This window comes from Pteropus medius, unplaced genomic scaffold, assembly GCF_902729225.1.
Source record: "Pteropus medius unplaced genomic scaffold, Ma_sr-lr_union100, whole genome shotgun sequence".
NCBI classification, from domain to species: Eukaryota; Metazoa; Chordata; class Mammalia; order Chiroptera; family Pteropodidae; genus Pteropus; species Pteropus medius.
Window position 1 is genome coordinate 1,393,022 of NW_024345479.1, and position 21,731 is coordinate 1,414,752.

The 21,731-nt window shown below is 38.0% G+C and overlaps 3 protein-coding genes across 7 annotated transcripts in view; all 3 read left to right on the plus strand.

Moving 5' to 3' along the window:
• Positions 1-4,334: 4,334 nt before the first annotated feature.
• LOC120611146 (keratin-associated protein 4-7-like) lies at positions 4,335-10,030 on the plus strand. 4 transcript variants are annotated; one of them, XM_039873539.1, is made up of 3 exons: positions 4,335-4,497; positions 6,076-6,084; positions 9,582-10,030. In XM_039873539.1, exons 1-3 carry the CDS (start codon positions 4,335-4,337, stop codon positions 10,028-10,030), a joined length of 621 nt encoding a protein of 206 aa, XP_039729473.1. The 4 variants fall into 4 exon arrangements, with proteins under 4 accessions (XP_039729473.1, XP_039729471.1, XP_039729472.1 ...); XM_039873537.1 differs by lacking the exon at positions 6,076-6,084 and having other exon boundaries at positions 4,335-4,508; positions 9,569-10,030; XM_039873538.1 differs by lacking the exon at positions 6,076-6,084 and having other exon boundaries at positions 4,335-4,491.
• A 3,454-nt stretch (positions 10,031-13,484) lies between these two features.
• LOC120611147 (keratin-associated protein 4-11-like) lies at positions 13,485-14,212 on the plus strand. 2 transcript variants are annotated; one of them, XM_039873542.1, is made up of 2 exons: positions 13,485-13,854; positions 13,948-14,212. In XM_039873542.1, exons 1-2 carry the CDS (start codon positions 13,485-13,487, stop codon positions 14,091-14,093), a joined length of 516 nt encoding a protein of 171 aa, XP_039729476.1. In that variant the 3' UTR covers positions 14,094-14,212. The 2 variants fall into 2 exon arrangements, with proteins under 2 accessions (XP_039729476.1, XP_039729475.1); XM_039873541.1 differs by having other exon boundaries at positions 13,485-14,212.
• A 7,414-nt stretch (positions 14,213-21,626) lies between these two features.
• Positions 21,627-21,731, plus strand: part of LOC120611153 (keratin-associated protein 2-3-like) — a 390-nt gene continuing 285 nt past the window's right edge. The window contains exon 1 of the mRNA XM_039873549.1: positions 21,627-21,731. This exon is cut by the window's right edge and continues 285 nt beyond it. Coding sequence (XP_039729483.1) covers positions 21,627-21,731 — 105 coding nt within the window.

Genomic DNA, 21,731 nt, shown 5'->3' on the forward strand with positions numbered 1-21,731 from the left:
AATATTTGAAAATATGAAATATGAAACTTTGAACTTAACAGAAGAAACTATGAGACCATGTTTATGCAAATTTACAACTGGGAAAACCTTTTAAAGTATGACACCAACCCCAGAAGCCATAAAAAAATTAATTAATTTGTATCAAAAGTAAACATCTATGTGACAAAAACCACATAAGCAAAGTCAAGAAGACAAACTAGAAAAAAATATTGAAATTTATGTTATATAAAAGGTTAATTTTTATAATATATAAAGTTTCTGCAAAAATCAATGTATGAAGACTAAACCCAGTAGAATATCATAAAAAACATAAATTACAGATAATATAAAAAACTTTCTATAATTTTCCTTACAGAAAAGGAAATACCAATAGCTCTTAAACATCTGAAAAGCTGTTCAATCTCAGAAATGCAAATTCAAATCACATGGAGAAACTTTTTCACCTACCTATCATATTGATCAAGACAGATAGGCAGGCAAAAAGACAGACAAATGTCTATATATTTTAACAGACATCTATATATATATGTATCTGTGTATCTCCATCTCATGTGTATCACTGTGTTAATAAAAATGGAGAAAAACAAGCATTCTCACATTACTGGTAGAGAAGTAATTACAACATAAAGTGGGTTTTCATGCCACGGATCTGTAGGTGGTTTCCTGGGTCACAGGAACTTAGCTGTCTACAGAGAGGACATCTATGACCTGAGCTATGCGAAACTCCAACATCTATAAACTGAAAGGGGAGCAACAGCAACCACAGGGGCTAGAAAGAACTAGTCAGAGAAGAGAAGACAACTAGTAGAGTGTAGAGTCCAAAACAGAGTGGCTTCTTGAAAAATTAAAGAACAGAATTCTAACTGTAGCTATGGCAAAGCAGCTGGTATCACACAAATCTCTCAATGAAGATAAATATGAGAACTGGAGAAAATTAAGAAAACAGTTCTTCTTAAGCGTTGAGAACTGACCTATGTAGGCAGGCTTGAGGGCCCATGGGCTAAGAAAATTAAATCTTTTCAGGTGGAAGATAAAATCACCTCAAGCCTCTAAAGTTTTTCATATATAATGTCTGTCATTCAAAAAAAAATTACCAGATGTGCCAGAACATAAAGGACCAAATGGCTAAAAACAAGGCAAAAGGTAAAGAAAAGACAATAGAAATAGTTTGAAAGGTGATCCATTAATAGTTATTAAAACTAACTTTAGAATAACTGTTTTATATATGAGATAATAGATAAAAATGATAAATTTCATCAGAGAACTAGAATCTGTTAAAAAAAAATAAATAAAAGCTCGGTGAAAATTCTAGAGCTGAAAAACTCAAAAACTGAAATTCAGAATTTAATAAATGATTAGACAGAATAGAAGGTTAGATTGAACAGATTAGACAGAAGAGAGAAAGAGCAAATTGGAAGGAGAAAACATCCACATTGAAGTACAGAAAGAAAAAAGGTAAAAAAAAAAAAAACCACATAGACAAGAGCATAAGACACATATGGAGCACATCGAAAATGTCTAACATACATGTTAAGTTGGAGTCCCATGAAGAAAGAAGAGAGAATAAAGCAGAAGCTATAAAAGCAGAGACAGTGTGTGTGTGGAGTGGGGTACAGTTTGACAAAACTATTGAAAAACTTCAAGCCGCAGATTCAAGAATCTCTTTGGACCCTAATTTATTTATAGTCTCCTTCAGAATCTGTAATCATCTTAATTCTTGGAGCTTATACACTTCTTTCCTATATCTACTATGCTACTTATGGTAGACTATTTCTTGTATATTTTATAGCATTTTTCCCTATGGAAATCCCATACAATTTGTGTACTTTCTCAGAGGTTTATTTTTCCTCATTGTTGATGCTTTTTTATTTTAAGTTTTTCTTTATAGGAGTTATTTTTATGTGCTGTGGTTTTTGCTTTTGTTGCTGATGATTCCAGGAACATTCACTATTTGGTCATAGTTTCTCACCTTGAGATTCCTTCACTATGCATAGAGTGTAAATTAAAAAGCCTGGTGATGTTACTGTGATTTAGATGTTCATAGGAGCCTCGATTACCACTTACAATCCCCTGTGGGCAGACTAAGGTTTTCTTGTCTCTAATTTACTTATGAGGTGTCCTTTTAAAAATATAAACTTTACCCTGAACCCTGCCTACCTTGTGACAGCTTGAAGTCCCATTTCTTGTACCCGTGCGGGTTTTAACTACCAGCTTCCAATTCTGAGAGACTAACCAGATACCAAACCTTCACAGGCCACAGGACATCAGCTACTGTTGGCAGCTTGAGTTCCCTTTTCCAGTCTGGAAAATGAGAATTTTTCTTCTCTTTTCTTCAAGCTCATCTATGTAATTGAAATATTTTAAAAATATTTTCAAGCATTTCTATTTGCTTGTGCCAGAAGGTAGATCTGCCAATATGAACTTAATCAGCCATGTTGCCAGATGTCCTGTATTTTCAGAGACCCAGGAAGATGAAAGATTTACTGCGTTAGTTAGAAATATAAAAAAGGGTTCTTACAGTAGTACCTCCTATAGAGTAAAATTTATGATATATTTTAGTATTTTCCCCCAAAAGATACAAACTACACAATATACTAACAATGAATAAAAATATTTTTTCAATCCCAATCCCTTTTGATATTTTTTTTTATTTTTGAAAAAAAAAGTTAATCTTATAGAATAGTGCCATGAGTAACAGAAAGGACTCCTAATTCCATAAAGCCTTCACCTAGATTCAACATTTTGCCACATTTTGCTTCTCTCCAATAAATACATAGGTAGGTAGGTAGGTAGGCAGGTGGGAAGGTGAGGTGAATGGAGTAGGTAGGTAGGTAGGTAGGTAGGTAAGAAGAAAGGAAATGATATAATTTAGACAGAGATAGATTTAGATCCTAAGACTAAGGACATTTTCTTGCATAACCCCAGCATGAAGATAAATTAAATTAAATGATGATGCATTACTATTAGCTAACATACATTTAATATCTAAATGTTGCCAGTTGTACCAATAATGTCCTATAGAGAAATTTTATCCATATCCATGTATTACATTTAGGTATTGTGTCTCTTTAGTCTCCTTAAATCTGAAACACTTCTTCAGTTATGTTTATATTAGACAATTTTGACATTTTTTAAAGAGAATGGGCCAGTCATTATGTAGAATATTCTCTGGTCTGTGTTTGCCTGATGTTTCCTCATAATTAGATTCAGGTGATGCATTCTGAAAAAAATACTACAGTGATGTGTCCTTTCAGTATGTGATGTAAGGAGACACTTGTCAGTTTGCCCCATTATTAATGATGCTAATTTGATCCCGTGGTTAAGGTTATATTCTCAAGTTTCTCTACTGTAAAGTCACTATCTTTTCTTTTGAAATTAATAAATAATCGATGGAGAACTACTTAGAAAGTATACAAATATCCTATTCCCCATCAAACTTTCACTCAATAGTTATAGCATCCATTGATGATATTTACTTGAATCATGTTTTATTGTGAGGGTTGTAAATTATGATTTTGTAACTTTTTTTTTCTTCTATATTTATTAGTTGACGTTTTACTGCCATAACTTTCTCATCTTCCTTAAAAAAGTCTTTTTATGAAATTAGTCTCAGTATGGACTCATGGATTCTTATTTAATGAGTTAAAATCCATCACTGCCATTATTCATTTTGGTGCTTACGTTACTCCGTATTGGGCAGTGAGAGTCCCTTCAAGCTGCCTCCAAGCAACTTTTAATATTTAAAAACAATGAGTCATTGCCAACAGTTTCAAAGTGAATACAGGAAGTAGTACTTAGCACATACTTTGAAGCAACTAGAGAGTCCACTATCTAATGAACATTTATGACTCACAAATAGGATCTGTCTTCCTCACTGCACACAGGTAATTCACAGATGAACCTTTTTCTTTCTATTCCCTACTATAATTCTGCTTCTCTTTTGACATCAAAGAGATCTTGACATGATGAGAATAATTAGTCCAAATGGCATCAAGGAATGATACACAGATCGCAGGTAAATACCAGTGACTAAATCAATTGACGGGCCCTCTTGACAAACAAGAAAATAAGAATGATGATTCTGGAAAAGACCAGATTGGAAAATCTTAACAATCTGGAAATCTTCCTTTCCAGAAAAGGAAAACTTATTTTTCTTCATCTTAAAATATTTTACCAGAAAAATACGATGATCTAATTTTAGAATAATATTTTTTTTAGGAAAATAAACTAAAAAATGGTCCAGGACCTGGACACAGCAGCCTCAGCAGAGAGACTTTCAAATTCACTAAGCTCACGCTCTTTTACTAATATCAAAACCTCCATCCTCTGACACCATGGTCAGCACCTGTTATGGCTCCATCTGCTCTGACCATGGCAGTGGCCAAGGCTATTGTCAGACTGCCTGCTGTAGGACCACCTGCTGCTGCCCCAGCTGCTGTGGTTCCAGCAATTGTGGTTCCAGCTGTTTCCACCCCTGCTGCTGTGGCTCCAGCTGCTGCCTCCTCCCCGTCTGCGGCAAGGTCTCCTGCCACACCACTTGCTATCACCCCACCTGTATCATCTCCACCTGCCCCCATCCCATGTGCTGCCCCTCTTCTTGCTGCTGAGTCCCCTGCCCTGTGTGAACCATCTCCGTTTACTTCTGTCCTCACAGACATAGACCCTCCTTTTGTGCTGACCATTAGGACAGGCTCATGTTTCTCAAATGAGTTGGGTCTCATGATTTTAATGAGCCCACTGACACTGTGAGCACATGTTGGTCTCAGTCCAAATACTACTCCTTCTGGACCTCTCCCTCTTATCTAAGTGTGAATCTGATTGTAACATGCCAACTATTGTTTTGAGCAACAAATTCTCCCCCGATCCTCTTCCTTAATTTTTGGGTACCAGATCATCAAGTTCAAGACAATGTACTTTGATTTCAGTATTCTTAGATTACACATTTTTATAGTCTCTCCCTAAATTGTCCAAAAAAGATTCTCCTTTCTGATTCTTATTCTCCAAATGTTCCTATGTTATAACTCTATGCCAAAATAAAGCATCACTTCCCTGTACAGGAATTCAGTGTAATGGTACTCTCCTTTAAGATTTTCTATGCAGTTTGGACAAACGTTTTTTACCTGCATTTGTAGGACAGACAACATGGCTTTGTCCATTTTAAGGAAGAGGTTGGACCACCTTAGTCACAGCTTAGTTTTCATTGGCAGTCTCTTCAGTCATTAGACAAAATAGACGTTCTCAGGAATTCATGGATAAAAATTAGAGAAAAACTTTGGAAAACCTGTTCTGGAAGGCAACTAAGTTACTTAACAGTTCGATCCTTTCAAGACTTGCTTAGAAACTGTATGAGGTGGGACTGGAATAGACTTTAAGAAAAATCTCCCCCATTCTGATGCAATACTTTTTAGAGTTCTCTATCTAATACTTTGTGGATTACCGGATTTTTCATTCCAGCTCATGAGAACATGAAGATCAGCTCCAAGGATTGTTCCTTTGCCCTTTATGGGATTGAGTGTTGGGGGAGTCTTTCTCTGTCCTTGGATAGTTTCTGCACACACGTGCACTGATCAGTATTCAGGTAGAGCTTCTGCAGATCTCTGGGGTTCTCAGTGCAATTCTCTTCTCTCTGGTACTCTGCCCTGTGAGTTCCAGCTGTCTTGGCCTCCTTTGTCCCGGCAATCCTAGGGATCACCTCATTTGTGTCTCCTCTCAAGGCACAAATGTTTTCCTCTGCCTGACAGTGGTTTTAGATATAGACTGACCCTGTGTGGGGCATCTTGAATGATTAGGGAGATAGTTGGACTCCCAAGGAAGTTTCAGACTCTGCGTCGGATCGTATTTCACTGTCTCAAGCTGAGGTACTTAGTTTTCACTACTTTTAAATAGTGAAAACACATTTTTGCTGTATGTCTTCTGGGATAGGCATTAAGAGTGGGAAATTTTGATTTATCTTTTGATTGTTAACCTTGCCAAATGAGTATTTTATTACAGAAGCATTTGTTATGCATAAACATTCATTTTCATTCATTCAGGTTTTTGTTTGTTTGTTTGTTTTTAGTTGTTTCAGGCAGGAAGGTAAACCCAGTCTTTGTTTTTCCATCTTGGTTGGATGTGTAAGTCCCCCTTTTGTGTTTTCTCACCTTTTCTTTATTCTTTCATTATTTTGAAAAATAATGTAATGTGAACAAATATATTCTCTATATTTGTTTCCTTGGTCTTTTAGACATTGTAAAACACTGCATATTTTTCTCCACCTGCTTTATTATCTCTTAATAACCTATCCTTTTTTTATGACAACTATTTTTTCAAATTAATATAAATGAAAGTTAATTTTAAAAAATAATAGTTCCTGGAGATTACTTCATAGTAGCATACAGAGCTATTCCCTATTCCTTTTCACAGCTGAATGTTATTCCATTATGTGGATGCACTGGAGTTTATTAACCAGTACCTTATTGAAGAATACTCCAATGCATCTAGTATTTTTTGTTTGTTTTGCTTTTACAAATAGCGCTGCTATAAATAATCTTGTGTAACATTTTTTTCCATATTTTTTGCTTCATAGCTTTTAGATAATTTACGGAATTGGGATAGTTAAGCCAAAGGATCTTCACTAGAAAAGCGTGAGCATGCCTGTTTCTACATAGTCTCACTATCAAAGAATGTTGTCAAATTTTGAATTGTTGACAACCTTACAGGTGAGAAGTGCTGTCTCATATAATTTCATTTCTACTCTTATGTATAAGATTGTGAACTTTTATACAGTGAGGAAAGATTTGCATTTTATTTTTCCATCAGAGTTTTGGCCTTTTTTCTAATCTAATTTTTAAAATGCTTTATATATTAAGGACATTAGCCCTTTTCCTTTGGTATAAATTGCAAATTGTTTTTCTTTTTTTATCTAGCCATTTGTCTTTTTACTTTATGTTGAGTTTTTTTTATGTATTTCTTTTATTATAAGTGATTGTCTTTTCACTATTGTCTTTTCACAAATTGTGTTGCAATTGAAAAAATATTAAATTATGAGTCCTCTTTAATGATGGGATCTCCTATACCTCTACTGCCCATTGTGACTCTCTTTGAAATGTCTATTGTATCAATATCTTGGTTACCACATTCATTGTCACCAAACGAGACAGTATTCATCTCTCACCCTAGATTCAACCACACCTAAATTTTCTTCCCTCTTCCTGTCACTCCATCCACCTCAAGACAAATAATATTACAAGATCTAGATATTTATTCACATCTTTCTCCCAACTTTGTGATGATGTGATATTCACTCTCTTTGTATACATTCAAAAATATACTTAAATTCTCCTCGTTCAATCAGTGCACTATTATTTTTCTCTACTCTCCTACACATATCACCTAGACAAGGCATTTATTCCACCTAAACCCAAAATATACCCCTATTCAATCTTGCCCCCATTGGGGAATGCTCTTTCTTTTCTTCTCCATCCATGCTGATTACCTATAGTATGTTAAAATGTGAGTAAATGCTGCATGTTTTCAATAAATCCCACGTTTGCTCAACTAACATTAATTCAGGGCAATTGCTAGGCACCATATTTATAATACAAATAAGACAGCCTCTGACCTCATGGGGTATATAGAAGAATTGGAAAAATAGAGACATAAACCAATTATAATAAACTGTGATATCCTAGGTCACAGGTATATCTTGGAGCAAAAAGGAGGTAAGGATTCATTTTGAATGTGGTAGACATCAAAACATATATTAGCTAGAGATGAGTTGGTATCTGGGCTGGACTTTAAGGATGCGCAAGAGTTTGCCAAGTTGACAAGGGAGAAAGCATATTTACATAAATGAAACAGCATGAGAAATGACATGGGATTATTATTCTTCATACATCCTAGGATAGGAGAGAACCACCTTCCCTACTGACTGTGTGACTTCAAACTCTCAACTTCAATTACTTCATGTCTAAGAAATAAGGAAAATTGTTTGTACCTCAGAATCCTTGTGTATTGTAAACAACATAACAATTACAGAAGACTCAAAAAATTCCTGACACATAATAGGCACTTAAAAATAGTAACTATTAGTATTACATCATATTTTATAAGAAGTATATGGATTTAAATACATAATTGTTATTTTGTTTACTAATCTTAATAGTTGCTTATGTATGGGTCTTGCAGGTTTTACTTAAGTAAGTGCCTGTGGGACAGAGATGAACGTTTAACCCTTATATTTCAAACATAACTTGAGAGACAATAGCTCAGAATATAAAAAAATATATTTCGACATCACTTCAATTATACACATTCCATTGGGTATGCTGACCTACCAAAATAAGATAAAAATACTCCTTTATAATACCCTATCTCTGAAGATCATGTCAATAATAATTTAATAATTTTAAAAGGGACCCATCATGCCAATCAATGTGTTTTTGCTACTTAAAAGTAGTGAATCATTGCATTGTAACTATTTCAAGTTAGATGTTCAATAAGAAAAACACAGATAGGAACTTCCTTAGAATCCTCATTGACAATCCAGTAAATCCAAAGGGATCACAGTGTTCCTTGCTGCACATGAGGCTCTATGCACCGCCCGCACCGCCCCCTCCCCCCTCCACTCTGCCTTCTGAGATGGGTCTTTCATCCTATTTTACTACCAGCATTTGCTATGACTTGTTCTTTCCTTAGCACTTTATTTTATTTTAGTTTTAGTTCTAAATATATAGTACATTGGTTAGACATGTATATTATAGTTTATGAAACGATCTCCTTTATTACTCTATCTTCCCTCTGGCTCTACACATAACTATTACGTCACTGCTGACTGCATTTCCTATGCCATGCTCCCCATCCCCATGACCATCAGTCAACTACTAATTTGTACTTTTTTGACCCTTTACCCCTTTCTCCCAGCCCCAAACCCCCCCCCGCCCCCGGCTCTGGTGGTCACCAGATTGTTCCCTATATTTGTGAGGCTGTTTTTAATTAGTTTGTTCTTTTCGTTCCTTAGATTCTGCATATAAGTGAAATCATATGGTATTTATCTTTCTCTATCTGACTTACTTTGCTCAGCATAATATATGACTTGTTCTTGACCTCTTTGGCAACAGAGGAGATTTAGTCATCATAAAATCCATTCTCAACATATTATCCTAGAGTCAAATATATAAATGGAAAATCAACACTTGTGAAATCCAATGAAACAATGTCATATAATGTGTCTACCTGAAAAGACACATCTGACAAAGGGAGAAATATGGGAGTTGATACACTTAGCTTTAACCAAACTGAATAGCTCATAATTCAACAGGAAAAGGAAGTGGTGCCTTTCCTATAAATAGAAATATTTACCAGATAAACGCAATTATCCTATTTACTAAAACTAACTGCTTTTCAATTAAGATAAACAACAGGAAGAGTCCTGTATCCCTGGTCACAGTACCCCTCAGCAGGGTATAAAAGCAACAGAGGGCAAGGACAGATCATACTCGAGAACCTCACTCTTCTGAAAACTCACCTAGAACCTCCACCCTCTGACACCATGGTCAACTCCTGTTGTGGCTCCGTCTGCTCTGACCAGGGCTGTGGCCAAGGCTGCTGCCAGGAGACCTGCTGCCGCCCCAGCTGCTGCCAGACCACCTGCTGCAGGACCACCTGCTGCCGCCCTAGCTGCTGTGTGTCCAGCTGCTGCCGCCCCAGCTGCTGTGGTTCCAGCTGCTGCCGCCCTAGCTGCTGCATCTCCAGCTGCTGCCGCCCCAGCTGCTGCTGTAGGCCCAGCTGCTGTGTGTCCAGCTGCTGCCGCCCCACTGGCTGTGGTTCCAGCTGCTGCTGTAGGCCCAGCTGCTGCATCTCTAGCTGCTGCCGCCCCAGCTGCTGTGGCTCCAGCTGCTGTGGCTCCAGCTGCTGCCGCCCCTGCTGCTGTCCCTCCTGCTGCCTCCGCCCAGTCTGTGGCCGGGTCTGCTGCCAGAGCACTTGCTATCGCCCCACCTGTGTCATCTCCACCTGCCCCCGCCCCATGTGCTGTGCCATCCCTTGCTGCTGAATCTGCTTTGAACATACCACTTCCTCCTCTCCTATCTCTCCATAGATGCAGACCCATCTTTTCAAAAACATAGAGTGCTCAAGAGAATCCATCTCTTGGCTCCTACAAGCAAACTCCAGTTCTACTAATTCTCTGTCCACACTCTAACTTCTATCCAAACTCCATTCTTCCCAAATGAAATCACTCAGAATCTCCTAATAAATTAAATTCCTCCAACACCCCTCCCTTTGTCTTCAGGACATCTATTCCTCATGCTTAAGGAATTTGAAGGTTGTCTCCATCACTTGTGCGGCCATGGATTTTAACCCCTCAGACACTGAAGTCCAATGAAGTCTTTCTCTTATATACCTTTGCAAAGATTTTCTTATACCTTGTTATTTCCCTGTACCAAAATAAACCTCTTTCGACTGGCACTGAAAATTGGATGTGATTGCTCTTCTTTTAAAGGTTTTATATGTGGGTCCTGGTTGATTGTATTTTGCCTATACCTGTTGAATGGACAGCCCAGAATAGTCAACTTCCAACAGAGGTCAACTGATATTGAGCACTAGTTTTCTCTAGAAAGTCTTTGTAGTCTTAGGCAATTTAACTAATCATTTCCTAACCTTTAGAAAAAAAGTGAAACTGGTGTCATGGTGCCTCTATGAATATAACAAAGGGGAAGTTTTAGAGAGTTTGGACACGATTCATGATCTTTTAAAACACTGTATTTCAGAGGTTTTTTTTAACCAAAGAATGCAGCTAATAGATGACTGACAGATGACTGATAGATAGATAAATAGATAGATGATAGATAGATAAGGCTTTCTTCAAGTGTAACTATGATCTCTTTGGAATATTTCTCCCTTTTTACAACATCAGTCAAAAGGTATATATTTTTAAAGAACCATTATATGCCCATATTGAGAAGCCTTCATTCACTTAACAAACATTTATTACTAGTGTCCTCTGTCCCAGCCCTGTGCTGAGCACCATGATAACAAAGGAAGTATCATAGCTCATACCTTCAGAGCACCTGTATTCCAACTGGGAGATGACAGAAGTAAATAACTGTGATATAGCAGAGTGTGCTAAATTAGGAGCACAGTGCTAGGAGGAATTATATATGAATGGGGCTGTTTTTCAGAAATGATATCATTGAGAAGGAAGCATTTTAGCTGGGTTTTGAGAGATGAATAGGAGTTTGCAGAGCTGATAAGAAAGAAGAAATATTCCAAGAAGATGAAATAGCTTCAGCAAAGCCTTGCAAGTTTTATTCTTCATACCTTCTTTAGCTGCTCTAAGATTAAGACAAGCTTACTTTCTGTTTAATCTTGCACAAGTTCTTTTTCTATTAATTTCTCTGCTTATTTTGCCTATTCCACTAAATATGGTGGCATTAAAGATTAAGAACAAATATAAGATATATGGTATCCCTGGTACATCATGACTACTTCAGAAATGATAGATGTATTTCCTTAGCTTTCATGGAAGAAATATGGAACTTATACACATACTATATATTTTGATTGATTATTTAATTAAAACAATTTGAAATCAACAAACAATAAGTATTGGCGAGGATGTAAAGAAAAGGGAACTCTCGTGCACTCTTAGTGGGACTGTAAATCTGTGCAGTCGCTATGGAAAACAGTATGGAGGTTCCTCAGAAAATTACGAATAGAGCTGCCTTATGACCCAGCAATTCCACATCTGAGTATTTATCCAAAAAAACCAAAACACTAATTCAAAAAGACATATGCATCCCTTTGTTCATTGCAGCATTATTTACAATAGCCAATATATGGAAGTAACCTAAGTTCATTGATAGATGAATGGATAAAGAAGATGTGGTACACATATACAATAGAACATTACTCACCCTTAAAAAAGAATGAAATCTTGCCATTTGTGACAACATAGATGGATCTAGAGGGTATTATGCTAAGTGAAATAAGTCAGACAAAGACAAATACCATATGATTTCACTTTTATGTAGAATCTAAAAAACAAAATAAACAAACAAAACGAACAAAACAGAAACTCAGGGGGATGGGTGAAAAAAGGAAAGGAATTAAGATATACTAATGGCCAGATATAAAAACAGTCACAGGGATGTAAAGTACAACATAGGGACTATAGTTCATAATATTGTAATAACTATATATGGTGTCAGATGGGTATTAGACTTATCAGGGTGATCATTATATAAGTTATAGAAATGTCTAATCGCTACATCTGCAACTAATATATATTGATTGTAATTGAAAAAATTTTTAAATAATTTGTTATTCTTTTAATTGTTGCCAAACTCTGTTTCTTATGCATGTCTTATTCAAGTACCTACAGGAAAGAGGGATTATCTGTTATGCTCCATGTACCCAACAGACTGTCTTGGATGCATGTTGTGTGTGTTACACACTGTTGAGTCGGCTCCAACTGCTGGTGACCCTGGGAATGAGTGATATTCACAGTGTCCTGTCCTAACAGCCCCGCTCAGCTTCTGCAGACTCACACCTGTGGCTTCCTTTATGAAGTCAATTCATCTTCTATGTAATTTTCTTCTTTTCCTGCTGCCTTCTACATTTCTCAGCACTATTGTCTTTTCCGAAGAACCCTCCTTCTCCTGATGTGCCCAAGGTTGGATAGCTTCAGTTTTGTCATGGATACGTGCTATCGAAGGCCTAATCGTTTTAAATATTGTTTATGCATAACAAATGCTTCTGTAATAAAATACTCATTTGGCAAGGTTAACAATCAAAAGATAAATCAAAATTTCCCACTCTTAATGCCTATCCCAGAAGACATACAGCAAAAATGTGTTTTCACTATTTAAAAGTAGTGAAAACTAAGTACCTCAGCTTGAGACAGTGAAATACGATCCGACGCAGAGTCTGAAACTTCCTTGGGAGTCCAACTATCTCCCTAATCATTCAAGATGCCCCACACAGGGTCAGTCATTCTCATTATAGATGGGACACCCTCCTTCCCAATAGGTCATACTTCACCTGACCAGCACATGTTCCCTTCATCTTTGGCAACAAAAAATACATTAGCATTATAAGAAAATTCCTCATGATTTTCAAGGAGCAGTGTACAGATAGAAGGGAATGCCACATTCCAAAACAAAATGTCAGAGTCATGTGACGAGTGCTTTGTAAAACACACCACATCTTCCAGGAACAAAGGTGACACCCACTAAGTATGAAATGTGATGTTTTTCAATTGGAAACACAAGAGCTCACCAAGAAAAAGAACTGTTATTTTCTCCATTTGGGAATAGTTAACTAGAAACACATAATTATGTAATTAAATGATGACGTTTTCTAGAAGGGTAAATAATAACAAGGAAATAATGACATAGTGATAGCAGCTCTTCAGCAGGGTATAAAGGGGGGTGTGGACCAAGGAGATTCCCAGATTCAAGAACCACACTCTCTTGGAAACCCACCCAGAACCTCCACCCTCTGACACCATGGTCAACTCCTGTTGTGGCTCCGTCTGCTCTGACCAGGGCTGTGGCCAAGGCTGCTGCCAGGAGACCTGTTGCCGCCCCAGCTGCTGCCAGACCACCTGCTGCAGGACCACCTGCTGCCGCCCTAGCTGCTGTGTGTCCAGCTGCTGCCGCCCCAGCTGCTGTGGTTCCAGCTGCTGCCGCCCTAGCTGCTGCATCTCCAGCTGCTGCCGCCCCAGCTGCTGCTGTAGGCCCAGCTGCTGTGTGTCCAGCTGCTGCCGCCCCACTGGCTGTGGTTCCAGCTGCTGCTGTAGGCCCAGCTGCTGCATCTCTAGCTGCTGCCGCCCCAGCTGCTGTGGCTCCAGCTGCTGTGGCTCCAGCTGCTGCCGCCCCACTGGCTGTGGTTCCAGCTGCTGCTGTAGGCCGAGCTGCAGCATCTCTAGCTGCTGCCGCCCCTCCTGCTGTGGTTCCAGCTGCTGTGGCTCCAGCTGCTGCCGCCCCTGCTGCTGCCCTTCCTGCTGCCTCCGTCCAGTCTGTGGCCGGGTCTGCTGCCAGAGCACTTGCTATCGCCCCACCTGTGTCATCTCCACCTGCCCCCGCCCCATGTGCTGTGCCATCCCTTGCTGCTGAACCCCCTGCCCTGTGTCCACCATCTCGATTTACTTCGTCCTCACAGATGTAGATTCTTTTCGTGCTAACCCTTAGGACACATGGAGTACAGTTGGCATCATTCAGTAGGTCAGGCCTCATGATTACAACGAGCCCACCACTACCCCACTGACTCGGAGCACATTCTGGTTAATTTTAAACTCTCTCCCTCGCTATCTTTTCCTTTCAGTGTTGACCAGATATGTACTGATTTGCAATCCGCCAACTAAGAAATTATCCCAATGCTCTAAATTTCTCATTCTTCCTTATCACTTTAGGGTTCTAGATTATCCTTCCAACAAGGTGGACATTATCTGCAGTCCCTGAGTGGCACTGATTTGATACTCTTAGACCTGGGGGTTCAATTGCACTCTGTATTTTCTCTTAGGTGAATTTCTTATGATTTGTTGTTTCTCTGCTTTCTAATAAACTTTTCCGCATACGATAATTCATGGCATCTTTCTCTGTTGTTTTTATGATCGTTTTATTCAGTAACTAGGCAGTTATATTTTACATGAAGATATAGTAAGAACAACCCATGTTGAAATCACTTTGAAAATAAGCGTTATATCAAATATAGATAATTTAAGATATTAGATCAAAAGTTGCATGTATGCGTATGTGTACATGTATGTGACTTAATGTCCTAAATTAGGACAGATTTAATTCATGTCTTTAGCTCTTAATTAAAAAAAATTACACCCATTAATATCACTGGCCCTATTTTGTGGAAAAGGGTAAAACCGAATTTCTGAGTGCATGCCAATAAAAGAAGAAAAATCTCCTATAAAGAATTTAAATGCACTCAATTCCTTTCATTCAATAAACAACACTTCAAAATTTATAATTGTAAAATGGGTTATATTTCCAATTGAATTCTGCTGGGAAAATGCATCTTTCATTGTATTTTTTTTTTAAATCACTTTATCTAGGTATGATTGACGTGTAAAAACTGTATATATTTAATGACTCAATGAGTTATACTTCATCGTATTTTTAAGGAAATATGCCTCATCTGGATGGTGTAGTCTGTTTCTGAGTGTGGTTTCTCAGGGTTTTCCTCATAATTCAAACATCTCCTCACTTAACATTCTAACATATATTGACCCTGGGAGGCTGGAATTTCAGAACTCATCTTCTCCTTTTAAGGATTTTTTTAAAATGGAAATTAACTTGTAGTTTTGAATCGTTCTCAGCTGGAGTTCACACTGACCCTGTGAACATGTTGGTACTGAAGTGAGAACTCTACATAGGATATCGAAACCTACACAGTGAGCAAACAGTGTCAAGATTTCCTAATCCTTAACTTGGAATTTGAAATTGCAACAGCTTTGGATAGTATCAGAAACTCTTTTCCAAAATAATATTCTGTAACTGTCTATAAAAATAGTCAAACAAAAGATTTAAGAATTAAAGCAATATCGCAGCATCGCACATTCTCAACCATTTAAATATTTTCTATGGTGACTACTTCCATGATAAGGAGCTTAACCAGTGGGAGTTCATGTGAAGGGGACACCCAGATCACATTCTCCACAAGGGCAATTGCTCACATGTATAAATTAACTTAATATATACAATTTGTCTCAGTTATCTATTGCTGCATAACTACCACCCCAAAACTTAATAGCTTAAGGCAATAACAATTAGTTATTTCTCACAATTCTGTGCATTGACTGGGCAGCCTTCTGATGATCTTGTCTGGTCTCACCGATGCTACTGTATTCGTCTCGATGTTCAACTGGGGTTGAAAGGCCCATGAGGGCCTCATTTACACATCTGGTAGTTGGTGCTGCTTGTCACCAGGGTGCCTTGGTTCTTCTCTGCATGGCCTCTCATTCTCTGGTAGGCTCTACTGGGCTTCTTTGTATAATAGTAGAATTGTTCCAAGAGGGCAAAGGTGAAACTTCAAGGCTTCTTCAGGCTTAGATTCCAGGACTCATACAGCAAATCATCTGCCATGTTCTATTGGTCAAAATAAGTCACAAGGCCAAACCAGACACAAAGAGTAGAGAAACAGAATCTACCTCTCGATGGGAAGAGCTTCAAGATACTACTGGCCAGTGTGGGGCTACAGGATGGGGAAGCTCAGCTAAGGCAATACCAGTCCTGAGGTTACCTTCCTTCTTGTCTTACACTTATTAGTATACTAGGTAAAAGCATTTATTCATGCAAGAGAGTTGGATCCTCACCTCTATGAATTATGATAAGCAAATTTTGGCTACAGTTATTGGTAGATGTAGGACTATGGGTGATGACAGCTCTTTATATTTAAGACAAGGGAAATAGAGGATAAGAGAACTACCGGATTGCAAAATGGCCCCAGGGGAGCACCTGACATCAGCTGCTCATGGGCTATGAGCATGTCTTGCCAACTCCTTGTTACAAACGAGATGGCATAACTCCTACACACCCGAGATTTGATAGGGTGAAAGAAAACAAAAAGTATTTTTTTTTTACTTAAAAATAAAAGTAAAAATGTCAAGAGGCAGATTGTGCCCTCTCTTTCGTTTTTGATCAACAAACGAAGACTATCGAAACTTTGTAGGTGAAACTAAAAGAGACTCAGAAGCTGAAGAGTTCAGTGTGACTGGCGTGGTCTCAAAAAAACAGAGAATCTAGAACATCTCCCTAATTTAGGAGCAGGTACTGTGATTGGACAAATTCTACAATCATCTCCTGCTCGAAATGATCTTTTACTATGTGTTAAATGGAATAATTACTGCCTAGTACCCTCTACCCCCTCCCCAGCCAAAATGTGATTTTACTAAGGAATGTGTATGCTAAGGCTTTAAGAGCCGGCATTTTCACTGTCATCCAGATGAACCACGGGGTTTCTGGTGGCAAGAAATCACAAAGATGAAGAAGTGGAGGAAAGTCATATTTGTCACCATAACACCAAACGAGCTAACAAGAGTAGAAGCCTACTATCCAGATGTAACTGAGACCAATAATTGTTTGGTTAATAATAAGAAATAAAATCATAAGGACACTTCCGCAGTCAAGGAAAATGAAAGTCTTACAGTAAAAACAATTCCTGAAGAATATTACCTCACGACAAATAATGACACATCACGCAAGGAAATGGACCTCCACTGGTTCCCTCCTCAAGATGGTTTTGAGTTTGCTACTACTGAGAATCCTAGGGCTTCCTCTGGCTGAAAACAAATGACTTTGTCAACTTGAGATTCCCACATCACTCAGAAGTCTAAATTTGGATTCCAAACTCACTTAAATTGTAAGCTTTCAGTTCTGAATACAGAATTATTTTTTCTTCTATCAACATTTGCCAAAGCACAAGATTCATTGGGCTTCTCTTACTGAGTTTTTCCAGTTCTTCTATCTCATATGAGAGATGCCTCCAGAGTCTCAGCTTTTCATGGTCCCAAAGTAATATCTTGAGACCCTGCGAGGGAATTAAAAGCCCAGTCCCGAGTCATTGGTCCATATCCCAAAGAAGCCACAGATTGAACAATCTGGTCTTAAGTTCCTTCTTCATTCTGGTGCCTGGGGATTTTTATTTTATTTGTTTTAAACTCAGTAATTTATTACTTTTAAAAATTATATCAAGAATCCCTACACGTAGGTAATCAGAGGGGGATTTCATATAGGTTTAGTATCGGTATTGCTGGAGTTCTTCATTAATTTTTCCCAAGAGAAATTTTCACCTTTTAATCATTGGAATAATTGGTGCTCATAGTAGGCAATGAAATATAATTTCTAATGAAATGTTTGATTAAATTAATGTCCATGTTCATAAAATCAGTACTATTCCCAAGAGAATTTTTTTTTTTCTTTTGAACACCTAATCAAATATAAACTAATGAGAGATTGACAACATGAATTCCTTATAGAGAAATCAGGAAGTCCCTGTTTAATCTATGACATTTCTTGGTTGACCAAGAAGAAAAAGAAGACAGGGAGTAAAAGCTATTCACATGAATGGAGACCCAATAGACATAATCTACTTTGACTTTCTAGAAGTCTTTGTCCATGCTTCACAGCAAAGGTTATTAAAATAACTGATTTGCTGGTTGATTAGGTTGTTCTTCATTTATATTTACTCCCTCCCCCATTATCCCCCTGGGAGAAGAATCCTCTCCCACCCTCCCACTGTGATTTGGACTTCACCATGTGACTTGCTTTGGCCAATAGGATGTTAGAGGACATGATCCAGGAAAAGACTTGAAATGTGTCTGCATGATTAGAATTGCTCCCTTTTGTTTACACTGTCAGAAGTAGGGCTGTCAGCTAAAATATAGGATGTCTCACTGAATTGGAATTTCAGGTAAACAACAAATTTTTCTGTAAGTATGCCCCGATATCTGCATGCTCAGATATGCTAAAAAATGATTTGTTGTTTATTTGAAATCCACATTTAACTGAGGGACCTGTATTTTTATTTGCTAAATCTGGCAACCCTAATTCAGAAGAAAGTCCAAAACTAATCCATAGCCATATTATTCTAAGTGAAATAAGTCAGACAAAGACAAATACCATGTGATTTCACTTATATGTGAAATCTAAAGAACAAAATAAATGAACAAACAAAACAGAAACAGACTCAGAGATACAGAGAACAAACTGATGGTTGCCAGATGGAAGGGATTTAGGGGGGCTGGGCAAAAAAGGTGAAGGGATTAAGAGGTACAAATTGGTAGTTACAAATTAGTCACAGGGACATAAAGTACAGCATAGGGAATATAGTCAATAATATTGTAATAACTATGTACAGTTCCAGGTGGGCACTAGACTTATTGAAGGGATCGCTGTTTAAATTATATAAATGTCTAACCAACCACTATGCTGTATACTTGAAACTAATATAAATATTATTTTCAACTGTAATTGAATATTAAAAATTTTTTAAAAAGTAGCCAGAAGGCAAAACCAGCATTAAACAACCAAAACCCAACTGACCTGCAGACATGTGACCAAGAAATAAATATTTTTTATTATATGTTATGAGAGTTTGTGGTTGCTTGTTATGCAGCCATAGCTGACTAATTCAACTGTGGTGGTAATGAGAAAATAGCTTAATATACCTATCAGTATGAAAAGATTAGGCTGATAGTTTTCTGTAAAGAAAATAAAAAGAGGGAAGTACCCAAGTGTTTGTGCCAAGGTTGGTTTTATTTTAATAAACTTTCTGAAGGACACAGGTTAATAAATCTCTAAATTTATAGATAAAAATAAGCTCTTATGGATAGTCCAAAATAAAGTTATTCATATTAAATTGAAGAAGAATCCCAACCCATTCTTTTTTATAAGCATATTTGTTAAAACATAGGCCTAAGGACCAGACATGTTTGGGTTGGATTCAGACTTGGAATTAGTTACAAATTAGTTAATCTCTCTAAATTTCAGATTCATCTTCTATAGAGTGGAGATTATAATACCTAACTCGATTAATCATTACGGTGACAATTAAGATAGGTAAAGATACCTATCCAGTTCCTGGAACATATCAATATTCAATAAATGGTAACTTAAAGTTTTTACATAGTGTGAAGAAAAATGAAAGCTTATATCCAGCAACAGCAAATGAAACAGTACATCCAAAGGGATTTTTAGAAGCTATTCTTAGAAGAAAATGTGTATAGGCTTCCAGTAAGAGCCTAGTTAGAAAAGAAAATAAGATTTCTTTTAAAACTATGATATATTAGTTCAAAGGCCAAAAATGTCCACAGAAAGTGAGTCACAAACAAAAAGGCTATTTGTAAAGAAATCAAAAATATTATCCTTATACCAAATTATGACTTTGCCTAGACTATCGCATGTAATTCTAGCCATGTCATCTCAGAGTATTATTTAGTCTGCACAGTAAAAATCATCTAACATTATAAAAGAGGCCAAGGGAGAATCTCGGCATGAGGAATACAGAGAATGAATTTGGTATAATTCACATCTATGGTACCTTCCATGGTATCATCAAAGCAAAAATAGAACTAATTCCCCCATGACAACAAAAAGTCTCTCCCTTGAAGCTGATGGGGTACTTTTAGGAAAAATGACTATTAAAAAGCATTTGATTAGTGGTTTGCAAGCTCTTGGCCCTCCTTTTTTCACTAGTGCTAATGGAAAGTAATTGGGATCGATTGGACAGGTTTCTTTTTTTTTTAAATCCAAACAAAAGTGTTGATCTACTTCACTAATAAAAAGTAAATTAATGGAACTTATCATAAAGGGTAAGGTATAGAGTGAAGATATAAATAAATAATAACAGGAATTAGACAAGTGCAGGCATATCTCACAGTGCTGCGATGAGTTACCAAGGAAAACCAGAACACTTTGAGACCAACGTCCAGGAAACAAGCAGGCTCCCCACAAACCCATTAGTCCACTTTTGTTGAGCCTCAGAGAGAAATTTCTGTGCTGGAGCATAGATCCGACCTAGAGCAGAAGCCCTGAGGCCCGTTCAGATTATCTGTCATTGGGCAAAACATTTCCCTAATTCTCTTTCCTTATCACTTTTAAAGATACTACTCACTTCAAAGTTTGGCATGTTCTCTCTCCTGTCTGAAGACTCTGGTGTACTGAGCCTGATAAACATAAAGTTCACAGAGGCTGCTTGCTGAGGAATGAGGCTTCCTGGACCCCAGACCTCACTGTGTGACCTCACTGTGTGACTATGGGAAACACACATGACCCCTCCTGTAAAATGAGGGGATAGGCCTACAGATCCTCTACAGTCCCTTCCTGAATTCCACATATGCAATGACTAATCCCAAATAAATTACGAAGATAAAAATTATAACAGATCAATGAGGATTTTACAATCAAGGTAGAAGTTGAGTTTGGCTTGGAAGGATGAGGGAGGAATTCCAGGTGAATGAGGAGACCTTATAACCAGGGCAAGACAGACCAGGCCCTAGTGGGAGAGAGTGACTAGACCTGGATGGCAGGGATCCAGGGTTCCATGTGGTCCCCCTTCGTGTGAAAACCCACAAACCTACCTTCCAGTGAGTCATGGAGGGAGACATCTAGGAAGCAGGTGATGCTAGTCTGCACTGCAGTGCTGCCATTAACCTCTTACTGTCATGTGCATGGGTGTTAACGAGGCAAGTCATCGTTTGGGCAATAATGATGAGGCTCTTTGAAGTCCAGGGATAAAATACGAACTTCGGGGTTAAAGAGTAGTGTGATTAGATACTATTCTAGTCTAGAAGACATATTCTTTCTCTTTCATGAGTTAGGAATATTTCAAAGGGAAATTCATCAGAATCTAGTGCAATGTCTAGATTTAGTGAGAATAAACAATACAAGAAAAGAAAAACCATTTTTGGTGTGTGTGCATGGATATTTATGAGGTGAGGGGTCACCAAAAACACCATTAGTCAATGCTAAGTCCTCACTTAATTGGCCAGGAAATTCACAAGGAAGCGACCATACATCCTGGGAGTTATCAGCTCTCCGCCAGGGTATATAAAGGGCCCCGATGGGAGGAAGACATTCACACCTGAGAACACCCATCTCCTCTCACCAGCCAAACCCACTCCAGCTCCAGACACCACCATGACCAGCTCTTGCTGTGGCTCCACCTGCTCAAGCTGTGGCGGAGGCTGCTGCCAGCCCTGCTGCTGCCGCGACCCCTGCTGCTGCCGCCCCTGCTGCTGCCAG